Source organism: Notamacropus eugenii, chromosome 2, assembly GCF_028372415.1.
Source record: "Notamacropus eugenii isolate mMacEug1 chromosome 2, mMacEug1.pri_v2, whole genome shotgun sequence".
Taxonomy (NCBI): domain Eukaryota; kingdom Metazoa; phylum Chordata; class Mammalia; order Diprotodontia; family Macropodidae; genus Notamacropus; species Notamacropus eugenii.
In genome coordinates, this window is record NC_092873.1 from 459,894,707 (window position 1) to 459,918,759 (window position 24,053).

The window sequence follows — 24,053 nt, forward strand, 5'->3', positions numbered from 1 at the left end:
GAAGACTGGGTTGGGAGATGAGTGACACTGAGTGAGAATACTAAAAATTTGTATGCAAATGTTATTTGATAAGATTTTATTCTATTCTATTTTATTTATTTTATTTTGATAAGATTTTATTCTATTCTATTTTCTTTATTTTATTTTATTCTATTTTACTTATTCTCTTATGAAGAGTCAGCTTCAGGTTCTCATCTTTAGTACATAATTATTTTCTGAGTTTTTTTGATTGCTAACAGTAACCATTCTGCCATTTTGCTGATCTACCCCCAAAACAAAGGCTTTAGAAACTGCACCAACTCTTGCCAATAACTAAAAATCTAGAACTCTCCATGATTCCATATTTTGTTAAGAACAAATTATGTTTGCTAAACAATCAGTGTTAGAAAAAAAATTCTTATAATTAATTTTCCCATACTGGTACACAAAGCACAAGAAACATACTCATGTCTAGATTTATTTAAAACGTGTTATCAGCTCTTGCCTTAAAATAATATATACACCATGCTCCAAAAGTTGGTGATTTTATCCACTTAAAGACTAGAAAAAAATATGACTTGCTTTCTTCTCAACCTTTCCAAGAAACATGAATCTTATGTATACAGTCTCTAAAGATAACAAAAGAACAGAATCACCTCTCTCCATTACTTATCTTTCAGTATTTTTTAGCATCTTTTGATATTTTTCTCATTTCAAGATCCATAAAGTTGCTGATAAACATGGTCAGAAAACATGTTCCATTCTAGTTCTAAAGAGAGCAACTCTTCCTGTTTACTGTATTCTGTACATTCTTCTGTGTATATGAAAATTACAATTTCATCAATAACTCTTAAGGCACCAAAATATTTTCTAATAGTTTAAGGGCTTTCTAAGTCCCATGCAACAATGACCTAACACAACTTAAGAGCCCAAAGGAATGTTTTAACATACCCCTCTCTTTTTAAAGTTTCGAATATTTTTTCAATAACATAAAAACAATTAACATTCTCTAAAAAAAATTTTTAGTTCAAAATTTTCTCCTCCCTCCCTCTTCTATCAACTTCCTGAGATGACATGCAATTTGATATAAATTATACACAACATACCCACTTCTAAGGGCTGTGATGATACAATCTGCACAGAAGCGATGTAAACACTCTTTTGTGGTCATAGTATTCTTCAACATATCCAAACAGATTGGGCACATTAATTCACTATGTAGACTTCTAGGGGACACCACAATTTCCAGGCCATCAGTTATTGCTTCCTATAGGTTAAAAAAAAAAGAAAGAAAAGAAACAACTCGAGTGAAATGCTCTATTTCTTTCTTTGTAAATCCCTAAAATCACAGATTTCTGTAAATATCTGAAAGACAACTAAATGCGAGGTAATATAACATTGTAGAAAGAGCACTGAACTGGAAGCTGTGAGCCTCCCTATTGGGTTCACAGTGATTGTTCTACTAATTAGGCTTCTTTTTTCTCTTATGCAAAATGAAGTAACTGGACTAGAAAAGGTCCTTTCCAGTTTTAAACATCTATCTTCTGGTTCTTCTGGTTCACAACCATATCACAGGCCAATAAAATATCTAACTCCTCTACTGCAAACTACCTTGCCTTACACAACCTCAACCCAGACGGGCAAGGAACAGGAAACAGCTGATAGCAGGAGAAAGAGGGTACAAAGAAGAGCAGGAGGATTTTAAGCTCAACGGTTTTAGGGCTTTCTGCAATAAAAGTTTTTCATACTGATAAGACATATGTATGGTACAATGGGAAATAGTGATAAAACGATACACATCCCATAAAGGCATGCTCTACCTAACATCATTAACTGTTCCTACTGAAAAAAAAAAAAACACTAGACAAAATACCATTATAAGGGGCACGTGGCTCAAAGTACCACTGACCATCTATTTTGCACTATAAATTATAAATCAGATGGATTTAGTTAACAGGGTATGATAACATGTCAGTGGTCAAGTCAACAAAATGTAGCATATTTTCTAGTTGATAATTAAAAAAAAAAAACTTTTAAAACAGTACAAAGAGTTACCTAAACTACAAAGAAAGTTTTAGGTTTTTAAATGTTTTTAAAAATGATAAATATACAAGGTATTTCCATAACTTAAGTTAATTTCTTATAGGTGTACAAATTCCTTATCTATCTCAATGTTTCAAATTAATATTATATCTTGTTTTACCTTACCTGAGGTGTTCGTTGTAATTCATATAAACTTAGTTCCCATGTTTTGCTTAAAGGTTGAGTTCCATTTGTCTGCACAGCCTGAGACATTGCTGAAAATAAAGTGAGAAGAGCACAAGTTTAACTATTTAAACAGGATAAAAATGCCACAAAAGTATTTTTGAATACAAGTAACCGAAGGCAAAAGATAACCCTCTTTAAAAATCAACTTTGTAAAAGTTCCTTAAAGAAGTTAAAGTTCCAATAATACTAAGTGGTTAAAAAAGGTCATTTAAATGTCAGAATTTCAATTTTACCTAAGAAATATTTAATATACTCTAAAAATTAGAGAATGGTTTCTTCACATTTAAAAAAGGGGGAAAAGAATTGAGGATGGGAAAGAAGACATTAAAAAAATCATTCAGAAACTTTTATTTACCAATAGGTGAATGTGGACAAGAAAAGATCTTAAAAGCCAAAATTGCTCCTTTTCTCTTCAAATGTTATGATCAGCAGATTCTGCATTTCTTAGATAAATTTCTAATAATAGTTTAAAAACCTTAACTTTCATTTTTCCATTTAAAAGAACATACTTTAAAAATCTACTAGCAGCAAATTAAAATTTCTAAGTCAACTAATAAAATGACAATCTCTTGGTATACACACACAACTTTAACATAGCCTTCATTATCTTAACTAAACAATGTTAAATGTATAGTCATATTCCATACATAAAATGGTTTTTAACTTTTAGTTGTTTTTTTAAAGATATTCCCCAAAGTGGGGGAGGGCGCGTGGAACCTCTTAAAGACAGAAAGTAATCGTTAAGCAAAGTGAAAGAAAGCTAAGAGTATGACAAGAGGACAAATACCATCATTTATCTCTGGCTATTAAATACATACGTATAGGTAAATTCTCATTTAATATAATTTAATCTCAGCTGATGGTCATCATTTCTATTGTTCACATATCAGTTTCAAATTTCATGGGCCTAGTTACTTATTTAAATCTGCAATTCATTTTTCTTTAGTAAAGAATAAGACAGCAATTTTAAAATCATTTTGTGCTTAGATTAAAAAAAAATAAATCCTTTACTCATCCAAAATTTTTTATCAGAAGGAAAAAAATTCAATAAGCTATTCTCCATATGTAAATGATAAGTGAATATGTAGCAAATAAAGAATCAGGAGATAATGAACAATTTGCAATGAAAAAGCCGAACATATGAATAGAGCTGACTGGTGAGAAGAGTTATGGTGATTGACTGTATTTTGATTTACTGTCACAATCTGCCAACTAAGCTGCAAAAATATGCTCTGTCAAGAGAAAAATTATGACACAAGACTTTTCTTTATGAGACAAGAGTTTTGCTTGATCATTTTCAAATCATTTAATAAAATGATATTACCAATTTAATCCCTCCAGAAGCATTTATGTGCTCACTATGTGCAAGGCACTTTTCTAAGTGCTGGGGACATAAAGAAAAAAAGCAAAGCTGTCCCTGACCTCAAGGAGCTTGCATTCTAATTTAGGAGACAATACATATAGACAAATAAGTATGTACAATACACACGGGGCATAGATAACGAAGTATCCTTGAGGAAAGGCCTCAAATAGGAGGTGATCAGATCACCAATTGAATTGGTAGGATAGAAAAAAGGACTTAAGGTGCACGACCAGCAAAAGAGACTGAGAAGGAAAAGTTGGGTGAGAAAACCAGGAAAGAAAAATGTCACACATACAAAAACATGACAGAAGAGAGCACCAAGGAGAAGAAGGTAACTGACAATGTCAAAAACAGCAGAGAAGTCAAGGGGGATCAAAGTTGAGGTAAGGGCACTGGACTTGGTATTTTAAGAATTATAGGTAACTTTGGAGAGAGCACTTTCAATTGAATAAGGTTAGAAGCCAGACTGCAGAGTTAGGAAGAGAGAGAAGAAAGGAAATAAAAGCATCTATTGTAGATAACCTACTCAAGGAGTTTAGCCATAAAAGGGAGGAGAGATCCAAGATGATATCAAGAATGGATGGATCAACTGAGGATTTTCTGAGGATGAGGGAGACATGGGTATGCTTGTAAACAGTAGGGAAGCAAACCCTAGATAGAGAGACACAAGATTAGTGAGAGCTGGGATGATAGATGGGGTAAACTGCAGGAGATGAGACAGAACAGGATTACTTGAGTACATACGGGGGTTTGCCTTGGCAAAGAGAAGAGCCACCTATAACCTACCATTTCAAAACACACCTAGGCCTACCAAATCCACTCTTCAAGGCATATATTCCATTATTTTTCTCTAGCCAAAAAAAATTTTTTTTTACTGTTTCTAAATACATAGAATTATATATAGAAAGTTATTAATGAATGCCTATTTGATTGCATATGGTATATCTGTTTATAGCCTATTATTATTCAGTCTTGAGTTCCTAGTAAAATACCACCTTTCATGAAAAGTTTGGAATTTCCTAAAAGCAGAATTCAGTATTCTTAACTCACTCAAAAATACGATAACACACACACACATAAAATTTATTTTAAATATATTAAGTTATGAGGCAAGTAGGTGGCAGCACACCATGGGCAAAGCACTGGGCCAACAGTCAGAAAGACCTGAGTTCAAATCCAGCCCTCAGACATTTCCTAGCTGTGTGACTCTGGGCAAGTCACTTAACCCTATTTACCTCAAATTCCTCATCTGTAAAATGAGATAGAGAAAGAAATGGGAAACCATTGCTGTATCTTTGCCAACAAAACCCCAAATGGGGTCATGAAGAACTGGGTATAACTAAAATGACTAAACGACAACAAAATTAAGTTATATAACTTCAGTATTTAGGATCATAAGATACGACATTTATTTACAAATAAGAAAGTATGATTTCACTTGCCCAGGGTAACAAAAGTAACTCAGGTCCTCTGATACGCAACATATTTTAAAAATAATTAGCTTTTATTTGATTCCTCTGGTCTTGCATATTTAAAACTACAAGATCATAACCTCACTGATTTAATGTATCGTCACATTTAAGTAGCAGAAAGAAGACTGGCCTTAGAATCACAAGACTTGGGTATCTTAGTTCTGTGCCCCTACCTAATCAAGCAACAACCTTTTTTAGGCTAAGTTCCTTATCTGTAAAGCAGGGTTAATACCTGCCCTAACTTCAAACGGTTGTCATAAAGATCCAAATGAACTAATGGAGATGGGAGTGCTTTATTAACTAAATATAATTGAAGAATTATATATATATATATATATATATATATATATATATATATATATATATATATATACACACACATGTATATATGTCTGTATGTATAAAAACGAAATATAACACCCTATCAAATCCAATAATCCCTATCTTATTGGGACTGGGTAGACAAGGAGTACATCCCCTCAAAGACTTATATCCTACCAGGGAGGGATTCAACAGAAAGAGATAAGTCAATACACAATAATTTAATGTGGAAGAGAACATTAACATGAGAAATGGGCATTACTGAGGATGGGGGTGGAGGAATTCAGGAATTCTAAGGAAAAGCAGGGGGCAGGGCAAGTCTGGCTGAAATACAGAACATGTGAAGGAAGGGTTATGTGAAATAAAACTAAGAAGTTAAGTCGCAATCAGATACTGACAGGCTTTAAAATGCCAAGCTTAAGAGTTTGGGTCCCTAGGACCCAAGGTTTCTCAATGCATCTGGAGCCATCTTCAGTCATTTCGATCTTTATCTGCCCACTGGACTGAGATGGGTCCGGAGAAGAAAGTGATGTTGATGCCTTTGCACAGCCCTCCCTCACTTGAATCCAATTTACTTGCATGTCATGGCATCATCTCCCCGATGTCATGGTCTTCAAAAATGAAGGACAAACAACAACAATAGAGAACCATAAAGGTTCTTAAGCAGAGAAAGGAGTGACATTTTAAGATAGACTTTAGGAAGATTCTTTTGGAAGATATATTGAAGGAGAGACAAAGGTGTAAGTCCAATTACATGTAAGGTTCCTATACTTAATTTAATCTTCCTCTTACCTGCAACATGTCTAAAAGGTCGTCTTTAGCAATTGTCTATTCATCTCAATGAAACTGAGCATGATTAAACTGAAGTTTAACCTTCCTGACACTATCTTTATAAGTCTCTGGCTACTCTTTTAAAACATTTGTCTTCAGTTGCGTATCTTTAATTTCATTTCTCCAAAAACACCAGATTCTCTAGACATCAATTCCTTTTCTTCCTCAACAGAAGTGATGCCACCAGAATTTTTTGAGAAACTCTAACACAAACCATCTAGTCAGATGCAACCATTGATTAATTTCATGGACTGAACTATGACAGTTCTTAACTTGGAGTCTGAGGCTAGATTTCAGGGGATCTATGAACTTTTTATTACTTCTTTATTGTTACTAACCTCTAACTGAAATTTAGCATTTCTTTTACTTATTTAAAAACAGCATTCTGAAAAGTGGTCCACAGTCTCTGCAAGACCAGCAAATGAGTCCATGACACTAAAAAGGTTAACACCTGAAAGTTTAACGTTATCTGCAGAGAACTCTAGTAGGTGCTGGGAATGATCATGAATTTAGCAAAAACACAGACCCATTTCATTACTCCTACTAGCAGACTCTAGAAACACCAAACCTTCAGAACTTGGCTCCAAACTCAAACACAAATCATTTTAAAAGTTTTGGCCAGGACAGAAACTAGCTTCAGAATTAAAAAGCTAATAACAGCTAACATTTGCATAACACTTAGAAGCTTGCAAAGCACATATATATATATATGTGTGTGTGTGTGTGTTTACATACACACATACAAATAAATATATGTATAGCTATAATCTCATTTGACCCATTTAATGTTATTATTATCTCTATTTTACAGAAAAAGAAACTTGGGCTGAGTTAAGTTGAATAACTTGCCCAGGTCACAGAGCTATCAAATGACTGAACTAGGTTTCCAGTCTTGCTATCCATTGCACCTTGACTATGTCCTCCTCTTCAAACTTGTGCTGCAGATCCAGGGTCAAGGAGACAGGTTCAAATCCTGCCTTTGACATTAAATAGCTATATGACTACGGACAAGTTATTTATTTTTTCCGTGCCATAATTTATCTTTAAAATGAAGTGGCTGGAAATTCAATGGCTTCTAAGGTCCTTTCTAGCTCTACATCTATGAACATGCTGTATTCTGTCCATTCCCCTCAGTCTCTTTTCCCTTCCCCAGCCAGACCCCCCTCTTCCCCCATACAAACCCTTTAAGAATAGGAACTGTTTCACTTTTATATTTTTATTTCCAGTGGCTAGTCTAGGATACATCCTATAGTGGACAATTAAGCAATTACAGGTTGATTATAATTTGGGCTCTAAAAGGAAACTGAAAAAGAGTAACAGGCTATAATAAGAATAAATGAATAGGTACGCATGAAGGAAAATATTCAATTCAATAAGCATATATTGTATTGTTTACGTATTTCTACAATTTCAAATTTATGAATTTCTACATTGTACAACATAAGCTCAAGGATAATGATGTTGCCCTTGAACTGGTACCACAGGTCCTGAACCCTAGTTCCTGTGAGACTTAGGGCAAGTCATTTCATCTCTCTAGGTCTCAGTTGCTCCACATGTAAAATGGGAGAATGAAAACAGATGACTTATAAAAGGTCTCTTCCAGCTCTAAATCAAATGATCCAATGTAGTTTATCTTGCTTCCACTCTGCATCCTTCTGTTTTAGTACAGCACTGCTTTCCTCTCCTGGTCAGTGAACAAAAAGTAAGCAGTTAGAGTAAGGCTCTGAGCTGAGGAAAATGATAGAACAGAGTTGTGGCAGACACTGAAGGAGAAATGGCAAATAGCAGCAATGAGATGAACCCAAGTATGCCTACCAAATCCAACAGTCATGGAGCCAAAGCCAAGTTTAGCCCTCACAACTAAGCACTGCAGCACAGCAGAGCACGGGACCAAAACATTTTTGGTTTTAGTGATGTCTCAGTAGGTAGGAAGTAGGAGCCAGGAGAAAAGTAGGAGTCCAGTCATTCTGGAAAGCAACCGGGAACTACTAGGTCTATAACCCAAAATGATCAAAGAAAGAAGAAATGGTCCAATGTACAAAAATATTTACAGCAGCTCTTTTTGTGCCCAAAAAAATGAAAACTAAAGAGGTGTCCATCAACTGATGGTAGCTGAATAAATTAACATTTATAAATGTATATGAAGGCAACAGTTTCAGAGAAAACTGGTCAGATTTGTATGAACTGTTGTAAAGTGAGCACAATCAGGAACACATTTCAATATTATTACAACACTGTAAAGACAACTTTCAAACACTTAAAGAACTCTGATCAACATAATGACTAGAGGATTCTAGAGGATTTATGATGAAATTTGCTACCCACTTCCTGACAGAAAAGTAATACACTCAGTGTGCAGACATATTTTGGACATGGCAGGCACAGGGATTTTTGTTTTGCTTACTTCTGTATACGTTACAAGAATTTGGGGTTTCTTTTTTTAACTGCACAAAAATTATACTAATTTCTGTTTTATATTCTTAATTCCTGGCATAGGAAGTCACATGCTAAACCAGCAAAAAAAGTTTGTTTTGCCTAGGAGCAAAGTAGAAGAGAACTACAAACCAAAAGACCTAGGAGGAGCCATAAGATCATCTAGGGATCATCATTTTACCCCAAAAGGAAACTGAAACCCTAAGCAGTTAAATGATTTTTTTTTTTTTAGGGTCACAGAATTGGTTATTAGCAGACCCAGGGCTTCTGATTCCCAGTCTTATACTTTTGCCCCAACGTAATCCACTCTTACAACAAAATATCTTTATTGATTATTTCTTAGGTATTATTACAATGAATTTTACACATCTATGAGCAACATCAAGACATCTCAACTTAGATTATCATTTAAATGTGTAATTAAGTAGCATAAATTTTAGCTGACAACTTACACATTTTCCACTGTATCCTAAGAGATGCGTGATAACACAAAATAATCCCCGGTGCATGGAAATACCAGATTCAGACTAATCAGGGTCACATACATATGGGAGAGCCTTGGCAGAATTTGTTTAAAAACAAAAACACCACTGGTTCCAACTTGGTAGTATGCTAATAACTGACATCTCTGTTTTGCCATAGATAGCCTACATTCCAACAGAGAGCTCCAAGCACACAATTCAAAATAAACTGAATTGACAAGCTGTCTATATTTTGCCTAAGAGAAATATTAGCTTGTCAAAAACGGTTAAGACTTATGAAGTGAACAATTAATGAAATGAGCTACATAGATTAGTCACTGCTAACCTAAAATGACAAATGAAACTTGTTTTTGAATACTGTTAACATAAATTCAAACTTTAAACAAAATAAAAGTTAACATTAAGAATAAGATCATTTGTCCATAACGCCCACAAAAATTGTCATACTTAGCCTCCACCAGCAGTACGTAAAAATAACACATTGTTCTTGTACGGAAGCACTGGGCAGATTTTCTTAGAGGACAATAAGGCTGCTCACTATTTTCACTATGAAAAAGACTAATTACAACTTCAGGCTTTTTTTCAAATTTCTAGCTAAATATTTTTAAGATCAAAGATGAATTCCCTAAAAGCTGTCGAGTACCAAAAATTATCTCAATCTAGTTGCTAATACAAATCAACAAGCATCAAGTGCCTGCTGTAAGTACAGTACTACCGTAGACAAGGGCAAAGAAAATTTAGATAAGACTGTCCTTCCTTTCGTGGAAATTTGTAGCTCAATAGGATGAGTGGTAGACCATTAATTATAATGCAAAACACTAACTACTTAGGGTATATGCATGCAAAACGTCAGGGAAGATTAAAGGAGGGAAAAAGACACCAAAGATCATCATATCAGGACGTAGGATGTGGTGGCCCTAAAGAAACTGACTTTTGAGTTCGATTTTCATGGATAAAAAGATCCAATATGATAGCCTAGGACCTAGGTATATAATTTACTCTAAGTCATTGTGTATCTTTAGTGACTTTCCAGATAGAAGCAAAAACAAAAATGAAATAAAACTAAACCATGATTAAGTTATTTCCAATTAAAACATCCAATAGCCTATTTCCCCACCTTCTTCATTTCCCTCATTTGAGACAGATGGTGGCACAGTGGACCACCACGGGGTTTTACAGTCAAAGAAAACCAGAGTTCAAATAGACCTGCAGACTCTTACTAGCTATGTGACCCTGGGCAAATCATTTAACCTGTTTACTTCACTTTCAACTGTAAAATGAGAATAATCAAAGGAATGCTGCAGGATCAAATGAGATTTTGGTCAAAAACGCACTTAATACAGTGTCTGACACAAGTTAGGTATGCTATTAATGGTTATTCCTCTTGAATCTGCAAAATAAAATTGAGGTTTTCAGTTTCAAGTTATTGTGTAGCACCCAAAGGAAAGGAATAAGAGGCAAGGTCCCAAATTCAAAATGATCAAGTTTACAGTGAGAAGAAAAATAGAAACTAATGAGACAAGTCAATCTTAAATAAGTAATTTTATCTAAGTGGAAAAAAGGTTAATGGGGTTGCAAAGTACTATTGATCTTTTTATTAACCATGGATGCAAAATATTCCATCCTTCACTCTTAATTTAAAAGAGCAGATTGTTTTATTTAGGACCTGCACGCTAACCATCTGAATTTCTTTCGGCTTCTTCAAAAGAATGTTCAGGTTTGGCTTAAAAAGCACTGTTATAATAAACAGGATAGTGGGAAAAAAAAAGGAGACTATCACCCAGCAACATATTAAAAGGTCAATATAGCTGAGTTTTAGATTTGAATGTTCTGCATCAAACTTTTAAATCACTTTTACAGAAGGAGACAAACTTTTATTTTTCCTTTTAGTGAAATGAAAATATAGTACTACTTAACCCTAATATTAGCAATTATAATACAACTCGAGAAAAGATGTATATAAAATTTGAAATATGAATATTAATTATCAGGAAAATCCTAACTGCTTTTAGAAAACAGACTTAGTCATGATTAATCTTTTCTAAGGACACTAGGGAGGGGGTGGGACTAAAAATTAAAATGCCACAAAACTTATGAGGCAAATGTTTTATATTTCTACATGAATATAAAGATATTTACAATGAACATAAAGAGTTTTAGAAAAATTAATAGCCTTTCACAGAGAAATATTACTTCAAGAGTTATTAAATAATCAGATCCTACACGAAGCTTGACTAGGTTATACAGACAAGTAAAGTAATTGTTAAAAATATATTTGCTCCTTCTACCCACCTATCATATTTTCCTTTCCCTCCAACTTCTATATCAAAGCGTTATTCTGCCTATTTTTTGTTCACTTTGTTTAAATACATTTTTTAAACTGTTAAATTTGCCCTCCCAATAATTTCACTGTTGACAGAAGAAAGATCTTAAGAGGTAAGAATCAAAGGAAAATGTCCAAACTTATAATCTACTCCCAAAAGAGACCAGCTTTCTGATGTTTCTTTCACTATCTGAACTCTGGTCTTAAATGTTCCTATGTTAATGAAGACATAGGAAATTTATAACTTTCAATGGCATAAAGCCTTCTTCTATATTCTTGTTATTACTCTACAGATGCAACTATATAAATAAGTTTCCTTAAAAGAATTTGGGGGAGTTGAGAAATAATGAAAACAACAAAACTACCATTAACAAAAAGTGATAAAAATCAATTTAGCCACAAGTCATACAAATTCCAGGAACAGAATACGCTACCTACTAATAAAAAAGTTTTTCCACATTAGATACTTCATTTAGTTAGAAACCTGCATAAGGATTCAAAGAGGAGAGGGGGAGAGAGAGAAGGAGAGGGAAAAGGAGAGGGGGAGAGAAATGTCAAAGCAGTTGGGACAGCATGCAGCCTGAAAAAAAATTCTATTAAGGAAACTTATTTATATAGTTAAATCTGTAGAGTGACAGCAAGAAGAATATAGAAGAGGGCTTTATGCCACTGAAAGGTATAAATGTCCTACGTCTTCATTACCACAGGGACATTTAAGACCCGAGTTCAATTAATCTAGTCGGGTACAGGCTCAACTGGATGAAAATGTTATTGGTAGATGTTTAACAAAATAAATAAAAATACAGCATAGAAAATGTTAACTTGCAGTTTTCTAAGTCACTATGAGGCCCACAGGGCTCTGTTTCTATTTGAGTTTGACACAACTGTTCTTGCGCAGTTCCACCGCATAGAGGTGCTCACCTTTAAAACCTCAAGTATTAACGTCTCACGTTAAATCAATATTTGCAAAACCAGTAACCTGTAATTGAGAAACAAGTTTGCTGCAAATAAAGGCAATACCCCTAAAGTTCATGCTTTTCTACTAAGAGAGGGCAATGAATTGCTTTGTATTTTGCCTTCCACAAAGTTGTGGATCAAAAAGGAAAGAGCAAAGATTCAGATAAATGACTAGTATTTGGTATTTTAAAAAGTGATTAATCTGAAAAGTAAAGAAAAATATAGTATGAATTGCACAAGATTTATAGAACTGGTTGTATAATAATTTTAAGGTGTTGGTAGAGAGGCAAGGATTTTATTTAAATGTCAAAAGGAATCACTGGTCTGGTAGAATGAGTAATGGACCAAAAAACCCCAAGGCATTATTCTAGCTCTTACATAATAAATGAATAACTAATAATAATTGAATAAACTAATTCATGATTAGAAGCTTCAATCACCTAATCATCTGTAAAATTAATTCCCACCCAATTCCTCCGGGGTGTGAAGGATAGAGCACAGGACTTGGGAGGAGGGAAGATGTGGGGTGGAAAACTTGCTTTTCAGCTGTTTGAAACTAATTGTGCGACCACTATATGACCACTGTGTGGGCAAATTACTTAACTTCTCTACGTCTTAGTTACTTCATATGTCTTCAAAGGGTTGTTTTGAGGCTCCAATGAGATACTACATGAAACTAGATGATTCAGTGGGATAAAGCACTGGAGGGGGGAGTCAGGTCCATCCCGAGTTAAAATGCGGCCTCAGATTCTTACTAGCTGGGTGACCGTGGGCTAGTCACTTAACCTGCTTGCCTTAGTTTCCTCATCTGTAAATTAAGGAAAGTAATTGCACCTACTTCCCAGGGTTGTAAGGATCAAATTAAAAGCTCTATAAAAATGTCAGCTAGTATTAATTCTGGTAACCCTGGCAAGATGTAAGTACCATAAACTCATCCAATAAAGAAGTCGAAATCACTTTACTATCTCAAATCCAATTATCAAACAAATCAACAAGTACTTATAAAATGACTGGTGATGTAATGAGCAAGATATTCTGGAAACACAAGAAACCTTTAAGGCACAATGCCAAAAAGGTATATGATTAAGTACCATAATTAATAAGTGATAGGAATTCAGAAATAAATCAATATGGGTGGCTGCTTAGCAACCTGGCTTTCCTTCCCAACCCAAATTATCTTGAAACTTTACCAAAAGCAAATTGGATTATGAAAACACCCATCTATCTCCGTCCTAGAATTTTCAGCTCACAGCTTGGAAACCAAGTTCTAACTATGCCTTGGTACCACAGCCAGAGAGCTGGAGGCACCTTTGTGGTGATACATTGTAACCTCATCTTACAGCGGAGGAAACTGAGGACAGCGGCCCAGGGCCAAAAAGCTGAATTCCCCATGGGGTTCCAAACTGAGCTCCACAGTCACGGGGGGGGGGGGGAAGGGAGAGGGGTATAACTTCACGCCAGACTGTGAATTCAAACCTCTCCCTTCCAAGACAAACAAATACGATGAACGTATCTAAAGGGAACTGAGCAATCCAGATCTTGAGAAGGCAGACACCTAATTCGACTAAACTTACATAATTTGCTCACAAAGACATTTTTGCTAAATTTGCACAGTTTGCTCACAAAGAGAAGGCAGGGTCTGGTGTCGGTGGGTCCAGACAAGTTTTGGGGATTCATTCAGATCCAACAGTACCTGAAAAAATACTTCTGAGTACGAAGGAGAAAGCTGACAACCTCCATGACGCTCCACCAGCGCCAGGCTCCGGGGGGTCCCAGAACGCCGGGCCCCCCCCTTGGCACCCATGATCCTTCCCTCCCTCCACCGAGACCCCCGAGATCAGGAAAGGCCGCCCCCCCCCCCGAGCGACGCCGGCCTCCCCCGGCTCACCAAATCACCCCGAGGCTGGAGACCCCCGTCACCCTCCCCGCCCCCCAAGCGCCCCGACTCGGCCGCGCAGCCGGAGGGGCCGCTACCGGCACAAAGGACGGCACCCCCAACTCTCCCGTGCTCCCCTCCACAGCGGGGGGGCGGAGGGATCCGCACGCCCCCTGCGGTGGGGTCCCAGGGGGGAAAAGCTCGGGGGGCTGAGGGGGCGTGGGAGCAGAACCCCACCCCCCGCGCCCCCAGCCCCGTCATAACCCGGTGGAGATGGGCGCCCCAGGGGGAGAAAAGAGGAGGGGAAAGAGAGGGAAAGAAAAGGAGGGGGAGGGGGAAAGAGGGGAGAAAGGAGAAAAGCAAAGAGGAAAGTGGGGGGAAGGAAAGGGGGAAAGAGGGCAAAGGAAGAAAGATGGGGGAAAGTGGCGGGCAGGGGGTGGGACCGTCCCCCCAAATGCGCTTCGCCCCCCCCCCACATCCACCCCCCCATACACCCCCCCAACCCGAAGGAGACGCCGGAACAATGAGCCTTCTCCTCCGCCGCCGGCGCTCCCCAGCCCGGAGCCGGAGCCCGAGCCCGAGCCGCCCGGGCGGAGGGGGCCGAGGGGCCGAGGGGCCGACGGCGCCAGCCCCCCTCCCCGGCCCGGCGGCCGCGGGCCTGCCCCCCGCCCTCACTCACCGGCGCCCGCCCCGAGCCTCCGCGGGCTCCGCTCGCCGCAGCAGCCGGGGGGAGACGCAGGGCGAGCGAGGGGCCCAGCCGCCGCCGGCAGCGCCGCCGCACAATATGGCGAGGCTCGGCTTCCGCAATGGAGCTCGGGAAATCCAACAGGGGCCGCTCAATATTCATGAGAGACCGAGCCCGAGCCGGCTCCGGCAGGGGCTGGACGCGGGGCGGGAGGGGGGTGGGGGAGGCCGGGGCTGGGGGAGGGGGGCGGCGCCGGCGCCGGCGGGGGAGGGGGGGGGGGGAGACACCTGGAGGCACCGCCCACCCTGCCGCGCCCCGCCCCCTAGCCCCGCCCCCTCTCCCGCCCACCCGAGCTCCCTGCCCTCCCAGGGATGATGAAATCAGACGTCACCGCCCTGACATCATCACTGTCCAGCACCCCAAGGTGGTCTACGTGTCAATTTAGCAGGACCGCAATCAGTGCCGCCCGGGTCCACCTTGGAACAGGTGTGTCAGGTTGCATCTGCAGTCGGGGCTCAGAGTCCTTTGACCCAGAGATATGGCCGCTGTTTAATTAATTCTCCCACCTCTCCTCTTGGACTCCCAATGTAGATGTCCTAACTTTTAGGGCCACGAGGACTTAGGACTTTCTCCTCTCCAGCCGTGTAAGGAGCTGACTTCTTACTTGGTAGGACCTTTTGCCCACTCCCATGGACCCAATGGATGCCCAGCTGCACTCCCATGAAAAGCCCAGGAATGTGTACCAGGAGGCACCCATCACCCCAGAGCATCTTGACCTTCAGACTAAGAAATATCTACAGTTGCCAACTGTTAACCTAATTAATATTATGGTAAAACGTCTGGATTTGGTACCAGATGACTTGGTCTTGAATCTTGATTAAGTAGTAACCTGTATGACCTTGGACAAATCTCTGGCTCTCAGTTTCTTCATCTATGAAATAAAGTGAATGGGAAAAAATTTATGTTTAAAGTGTTCTCTTAATACTTACTTTGGTGCCTCCCATCCTACTCTTAGAACCCTAATACTTTCCAGAGACCATTATCTGATCCTGAAGATAAATTTGCTTTAGTCCCTAGCTAGCTCTGTACTTTGTACAAACATACTCCATTGGCTCTCTGATATCTTCTTTGGATGCATTCCCTCCACTGAGGCTTATGGAAATCTATTCATGCCTATTCATCCCATGTGACTCTTGTTCATCCACACTATTTACAGGATCTACGATTTCATCTGTGTATTTCCATCTAGTGTGTTCATCCTTTGTTGCCAAAGAAGATCATGCCATCAGAGAAATAATGCCATGACTTGCACTTGACTTTGTTTTGAGGGAGGGAGGGCTGTGCAGGTCACCAGCCTCATTTCTCATCCGGAGCCATCTGAATCCAATGAGCAGATATTCATCAGGATGAATGGAGATGACCCAGGATGAGGCAATTGGGGTTAAGTGACTTGCCCAAGGTCACACAACTAGTGAGTGTCAAGTGTCTGAGGTGAGATTTGAACTCAGGTCCTTCTGACTCCTGCACTGGTGTTCTATCCACTGCACCACCTAGCTGCCCCAGTTCCATCAAGTACGCACTTGATAAATGCTGCATTTAATTAAAATATTCAACTTCTCAATTTACAACTAAGATAAATATATTTAGAAGCTATTAACATAGCTGCCAAAACCTAACCTCTTTGTGAAGAATACAAACCCCTCAATCAATCAATATTTGAGCACCTATTGTCAGCAAAGTACCTGCTAAGTGTACCAAAGGGAATACAAGGGAATAAATATTCACATTTTTTTGTAATAGTCCCTGCTCTAGAGAAAGTTAAAATTAAATGGGGGATATAAGACTTATGTGCATTGATGAAAATAATTAGCAATACGAGGTAGCAAATAAGCTTAGAATCATTGACGTGACTATAAATGAAATATAAATGATGTGCTTTCCTACAGTTTTAGACTGAGCAGTTTGGTATAGTGGAAAGAGTATTGGAGTTAATAAAACCAGGTTCTAGACTCTTCTCAGACACTAATTTCTTCGGTAAAATAAAAGAATTGGACAAGATCAGGGGTGGGGAACCTGCAATCTGGAGACCACATGTGGCCTGCTAAGTTCTTGGGTGTGGCCTTTTGACTGAGCCCAAATTTTATAGAACAAATCCTTTTATTAAGGGGATTTGTTCTGTGAAGTTTGCATTCAGCCAAAGGGCTGCATTTGAGAACCTACAGGGCCATATGTGGCCTAGGTTCCCCACCCCTGGATTGGATGATCTCAGATCCCAATGGGCAGCCAATAGAAAGAGGCTTCAAGAATCCCTTTCCTCCTCTGTTCTAGTCCCCACTGCCTGATTCCAACAAACACTATAATGCTCCTTTTTAGCAGGATGATAACTTTCTTTTACCTCCCTCCCTCCACTAGGCAACCCAGAATCTTTGCTTCAGCTGGGCTCACCAAGCCCTCTTTTATGGATTGGGGACATAGCTGCTCATACCATTGGATGGGTAAGAAGTCACCAACTCTGAAGAGGGTAGAACACTGGGCCTTATTCCATGTACCTTGCTTCAACAGCCTTCAGACCTCAGACATTGCCATGTGACCTGTGTTTCTCATATTAACCTTCCACTATATGTTGTCTCCCCTAATTAGTATCTGAGCTCCTTGAGAGAAGGGACTGTCTTGTTTTCCTATTTGTATCCCAGCCCTGAGCACAGTATACAGTACATAGTAAATGCTTGATAGATGCTTTTGTCATTCATTCATTCACTCCTAAGATTCTTTCCCACTGTATGTCTATAATCTCTATTAATTGTACTAACAAAAAATTCTATAGGAGTTCTGAGGGAGGCCGGGTAATTTCTGGCTAGGATAGTCAGGAAAGGCATCCAGGAAGAAGCAGAATTTAAGTTGGAATTTCCAAGCTTAGATTTTGGATGAAATGCAGCATGACCGGGAACTCAGAAAGAGTGGAGTTGAAGTCTTGCTTCTGAAACATACTACCTGTGATCAAGTCCATCAAACTCTCAATGTACTCAAGCAATTTTCTAAAACCTACAGGATATAGACAAGTTATAGATTTTTGTTAATGGAGAGACCCATGAAATCACAGATCAGAACCGAAAACAACCCCCCCAAACAACCTAACAACTTTGAGAAGTATTATAAATATAAAAGCAATTCCACATATGCTTAAAAGCCTTAAAAGATGTCTGAGTCAAAAATACTCAGTTCATTTCAGTGACTTGCAAACTTCTATCTGATAAATTTATAAGGGGTTTAGATTCTCTAACCTTACAAATTCCTCAAGGTTAATGAACTCTTTATCCAAGAAAGATCAGAATTAATGGGAATTTTTGGACTGAATTTGGACATTCTGACCAGAATGTATCTTCCCTAAAAAGACAGTGAGTCCAAGATATATTTCCTGTACAATGACTAGGCTGAAGCCATCCCCTTTTACAAGCCTACAGGTAGGCGCACCCACTTACCAGGCCAATCAAAGGGAAACAGCACACTCTTAATTAAAGATTCTTTTTGGCTATAGTTAAAATGTTTGTGAAACTCATGATCTGTGGTCAGATGCTTAAGCAGTTCAACTGATGCTCAGGAAAGCAATCATTTGTGGAAACCACAGGAAGTCCATAGTTAAATATAGTGCTTATGGGAAATTCATCAGACAATCATGGAGAAAATGGAAACAGTCATGATATAGGTTTTTGTGTTTTGTATTAAATATGCTAACAAGTAAGAAAAGATCGCATGACCTTTTGTTGCGCATATTGTGGAGAGCATTTTGTTCAAATATGTGTAGTATTAGACTGATGTCCCCTTCCCCTCTGTGATTCTGAAAGAGTCCCTCGTGATTGATACCAGTCACAAGTTGACCTTGATTTTATCCTTTATCCAAAAAGGTCACCTTTGAAGCAGTTCTCACCTAGCCCTGCCATATATCCTGGATTCCATTCTTTCAAGATTGGTTCAATGTTAGAGTGGAAATAGGAAAGTCATCTTTTCAAAAATAAATTATTTCTTTGAATGCTAGAATTCTTACTAGCTATTATCAATCAACTACAGATACATTTTGTCTTAACTATATACTAAAAATTAATGCCATCTATAATCAATGTGCCAAGGTGACATGATCTAATATTTCACCATTGTTGGTTTCTTAGTATAGCTATTATCAGTTATTAACCTGTAACAATGGGGTTTGTTCCCCCTATTAGGGGCATGCAAACATGTTAAAAATCTATTTGAAAGTGGAAAGCATATATGAAGTTGATAACACTTAGTAGCTACTTAATATTCTATACTTTCGTGTAGATGAGCTCTATCTTCCAGGCACTAGGTAATAATGTGATTTAAGTTGGTATTTCCAGTCAATCAATCAACAAATACTTATTAAGCACCCACTAAAAAGAGGCAAAAGATAGTCCCTGCTCACAGAAATTACAACGCGGGGACAACAAACAAGCTTTATACAAGATAAATGGGAAAGAATTAAGAAAAGGAAGACATCAGAATTAAGAGGGGTTGGAAAAGGTTTCCTGTAGAAGACCTAAAGAAGCATACCTCTATTGGGTCACTACCCTTGTTTTGGTGTCACAAATTAGAAATACTGGGGACTCAACTTTTCAGGGTTGAGCAGTAGACAAAATACAAACTGCATTTTCCTCCCACTCGCTACATTAAGGATCTGGGATTATAATCAAGATATTACCGAGAAACACCACTTTGAAAGACTAGAACTAGAACTAAAGAAACAACAGACCAGTTAGAATTAGGAGGAGTTGGGAAAGACTTCCTATAGAAGATAGAATTTCAGTTGAGACCTGAAGGAATCCAGGAAAACCAGTAGGTGATGAGAAAGGAGATCATTCCAGGCATGGGGAACAACCAGAGCAAAGCCCAGAGTTGAGAGACAGAATGTCTTGGGAATGGTACGTCCAGGAGGCCAGAATCTCTGAATAGAAGAATGTGTGGTAGGAAGTGTAAGAAGTGTAAGAAGACTGGAAAGATAGGAGGGGAGTAGGTTTATAAGAGACTTTGAATGCCAAATAGGGGATTTTGTATTAGATCTTGAAGGTGATAGGAAGACAGTGGAATTTATTGAATAGAGGAGTGACATGGTTAGATTCATACTTTAGGAAAATCACTTTGGTGGCCGAGTGGAGGATCAACTGGACAGGAGAGAGAGGCAAGCAGACCCACTTAAAGGCAATTAAATAGTTGAGGCTTGAGGGAATGAGAGCCTGAACCAGAGTGGAGAAGAGGATGTATTTGAAAGATGTTGCAAAGGTAAAATTAACAGGACTTGGCAATATCTTGGATATGGAGGATGAGATACAGTAAGTAATTGTACCTGGATTATTCCTACGTTGTGAGCCTGAGGTGCTAGGAGAATGGTATTATCCTCTATAGTTAGAAGGAAAGTAGAAGAGGTAGAAGGTTTAGAGAAAAGATAAGTTCAGTTTTGGATATGTTGAGTTTAAGATGTCAACTAAACATCCAGTTTGAGACATCTGAAAAAATTATTGGAGACAGACATTTAAGATCAGCAAAGAGGATAGGTAGATTTGAGAATTTTCAGCACAGAGATAGTATTAAATCCATGGGAGTTGATCAGATCACCAAGTAAGGTAGTACGAAGATAAGAGAAGAGGACCCAGGACAGAACCCTTCTGAGATAACTATGATTAGAGGGTTTGATTCAGCAAAGTACACTGAGAAGGAGCAGACAGAAAGAAGAGGAACTGGGAAAGAGTCATGAACCAAAAATCTAGAGAGAAGCCAGTATCAAGGAGGAGAGGGTAATGACCATTTTCAAAGGCTACAGATTGAAAATAGGCCATTGGATTTGGAAACTGAGATAATTGCTAACTTTGGAGAGAACAGTTGCAGTAGGATGATGAGGTTGGAAGCTAGATTTTGAGGGTTTAAGAAAAGAGTAAGAAAAGAGATAGTGGAGGAACCCACTGTAGACAGCCTCTTTTAAGGAATTTAACCACAAAGGACAAGAAGGATGTAGGTATCTAAGATGGCTAGGTGAGGAAGTGGATAAAGTGCCACACCTGGAGTCATTAAGACTCTTCTTTTTGAGTTCAAATCTGGCCTCAGATACTTACTAGCTTTGTGACTTTAAGTCACTTAATTCTGTTTGCCTCAGTTTCTCATCTGTAAAATAATCTGGAGAAGGAAATGGCAAACCACTCCAGTATCTCTTCCAAGAAAACACCAAATGGAGTCATGAGGAATCAGACAAGAACAATAATTTCATTTATTATTTTATAAGGTCAACTATGTGACATAGTGATCTAAACTCAGTAGTGGCAAACCAATGTAGCAACTTTGCCAAGAAAACCCCAAATGGTGTCGCAGGCATGACTGAAAAAACAACTTAATAGCAACAGTTAGTGGAGAGCAAAGGATCGAAGTGAGGGTTTTCTAAGGATGAGGGAAATGTAGGTTTGTAGGCAATAAGTAAGCAGTCAGCAGACAAGCCAAACCATTAATCTAAAAGACTAAGGGTGAAATATGCCACTCATCTCTTGCCAAAGAGGTGATGAACTTAAAATGCAGAAAGAGACATATCTCCTGACACGGTCAATGTGAGAATTTGTTTTTGCTAAATTATACTTTTTTGCAATGAGGATTTTATATTTCATTTTTCATTTTTGTTCTTTTTTTATTTGCTCAATTGGGAGAGACAGATTATTATATTTAAAGACAAAGAAAAATAAATGTTCAGGCCACCGAAAACCTCATGGTGGAATCAGCAATACTCTTCCAGTCTCTAGTAACTATGGGAAACTTGAATCAGATACCTCCCCCAAATGAATCCTCAAGGTGGTCAATCTTTTAATGGGGGCCATCTCCAGGCTTCCTGATCAATATCTTTCTACTGGACCCAGGTGACTCTGGAGGAAAAATTGAGGCTGGTGACTTTGCACAGCCCTGTCTCACTTTAATCCAATTGACTTTCATGTCATGGCATCACCTTCCTGATGTCATCATGGTCTTCTTCAGTAATAAAGGTCCAACAAAAATAACATCAACAATCTCTTAAGACCTGGGAAGGATGTTAGAGGTAAGGTGTTCTATAGACCTGAATCCCGGAGAAATGATCAATCAATCAGTCAGGGAGCACTTATTAAGGGTTTGCTTTGTGCCAGGTACTGTGCTAAGTGCTAGGAACAAACAGAAAGATGAATGAAACAGACCCTGCCTTCACAGATTGAGTTTGCAATCAAGAGACTTTTCCTAGAAAATAGGCTGGAGGGTGGCTGGGGAGGGGGGGGAGAAAAGGGAAGTTGAAACTGGTTTGGGATTTAAAGACACTACCATCTCTATCATTTTGCCATAGTTTCTCCTATACCAAAACATTTGTTCACCTTGTAGTCCTATGTCATGTGTTTCCTTTGGGAGAAGCAAGTAGATATAGAATGGAGCAGCCTGAAATTGTGGACTACATGGAACAGGCTCAGGAAGCAGGCAACTTATAGTTTATAACAACCCCTTCTTGAGCCAGCTGAAAAAACAATAGCCTTGCTCACAAGCAGCAGGGTAGTTTTATTTGTATTAACGTTGCTGAATTATTTGCTTGCTTCTCAACATCCTGCCCTGCCTTGGAGGCTTTGACTATTCTTTTAGTGTATTAATTCACTTTCTCTTTGTAGATTCTAGAAGCAACAAAAATAATTGGCACTGTTCAATAGCTTACTGGTTCCACTGATGAATGCCAACATTTTAGAAAAGGTGGGGTAGGAATTGGCAGCCTAGCAGGGGGATTTTAGAGTAGAGGCAAACACCCTCGTTCCTCTTTAGTATGGAAAGAGAATAGCATTTTATGTGTCCCAGATGTGGTCATGGTCTGTGCAACATCTGTGAGTGCATTTTATTCAATAATGAACCAGACTATGAATGAGTAACTGAGAAAACTTTTGTAAGTATTCATATAAATTCAGCTCAATCTAATACCTAATTATAATTAATGTGGCAGACCATCTTCAAATATAAAATAAGCACCATAGAATGTTTATTGTTATTAGCCTTTAAAAGGAAGACAATTCATTCCATTCAAGATTTTTGTGGGGAGAGGATGCGGTGTACATTTTTGCGTTCAAACTTTTAGTTGCTGAAAACATCACCACAAGAAAAGAGAGCTGGGTTTTGGCACTCAGTCCTAATGTGTTTAGAATAGCAATAGTAATAGTAACTCATATTTATATGGCCCTTTAATTAAGCTTTACAAAGATAATTCTGAACCTTACCAGGAAGCTGACTTCAGTAGAAAAGCCAAGTTAAAGTCTTCATAGAAAAGACTGGAAGTCTAGTGGGTCCATACTGATCAGTCTGCCTAATATTTTAATTCAGCCAAATTGCCTGTGTGTAATTTTCTGCTTCACCATGTAGTAACAGCACTGGGAGAGAGGAGAGTCTCATATATAAAATAAGAGAAGAGAGTTGGAGTAGATAATTGCTAAGGCACTGCCAAGCATTCATTGTTGAGTCTATGAAGAATCAGTCACTCAAAAAGCATTTATTGAGTATCTGCTATGCGTCAGATGCTTTCCTAGACTCTAGAGATGTAAGGGGGAAAAATGAAATAGTTCCTGCCCTTAAAGACCTTATATTCTATTGTGATAAATATGTACAGATAGAAACTTGTGTGTGAGCATACACATGAATACATAATATATCCATGTATGTATGTATAAACATATGTGTGTGTATATATGAATATATATATACGTGTAAAGCAGATAAAAATGTAGGGGGCAGCCAGGTGGCATAGTGGATAGTGCACTGGGCTTGAAATCAGGAACACATCTTCACGAATTCGAATCTGGCCTCATATACTAGCTGTATGACCCTGAGCAAGTCGCTTTACCCAATTGGCTACAGTTTCCTTATCTATAAAATGAACTGTAGAAGCAAACAGTAAAATATTCTGGTATCTTTGCCAAGAAAATACCAAATGGAGTCACAAAGAGTCAGACATGACTGAAATAACTCAACAACAAAAACAAAAAGTATGAAATGTGACTGAGGATGCCCCCTTCCCCCATCCTT

The 24,053-nt window shown here is 38.4% G+C and overlaps 1 protein-coding gene across 2 annotated transcripts in view; it reads right to left on the bottom strand.

Moving 5' to 3' along the window:
- Window positions 1-15,198, bottom strand: part of RNF2 (ring finger protein 2) — a 30,783-nt gene extending 15,585 nt beyond the window's left edge. Inside the window, exons 1-3 of one of the 2 annotated variants that reach the window (XM_072648394.1) lie at window positions 14,985-15,198; window positions 2,188-2,276; window positions 1,086-1,246 (exon numbers count right to left, since the gene is read on the bottom strand). In XM_072648394.1, the coding sequence (XP_072504495.1) occupies window positions 1,086-1,246; window positions 2,188-2,274 (248 nt within the window). In that variant the 5' untranslated portion in view covers window positions 2,275-2,276; window positions 14,985-15,198. Of the gene's footprint in view, window positions 1-1,085; window positions 1,247-2,187; window positions 2,277-14,122; window positions 14,230-14,984 lie in introns of those variants that run through there. The other variant, XM_072648395.1, reaches the window with a different exon arrangement.
- Window positions 15,199-24,053: the final 8,855 nt, after the last annotated feature.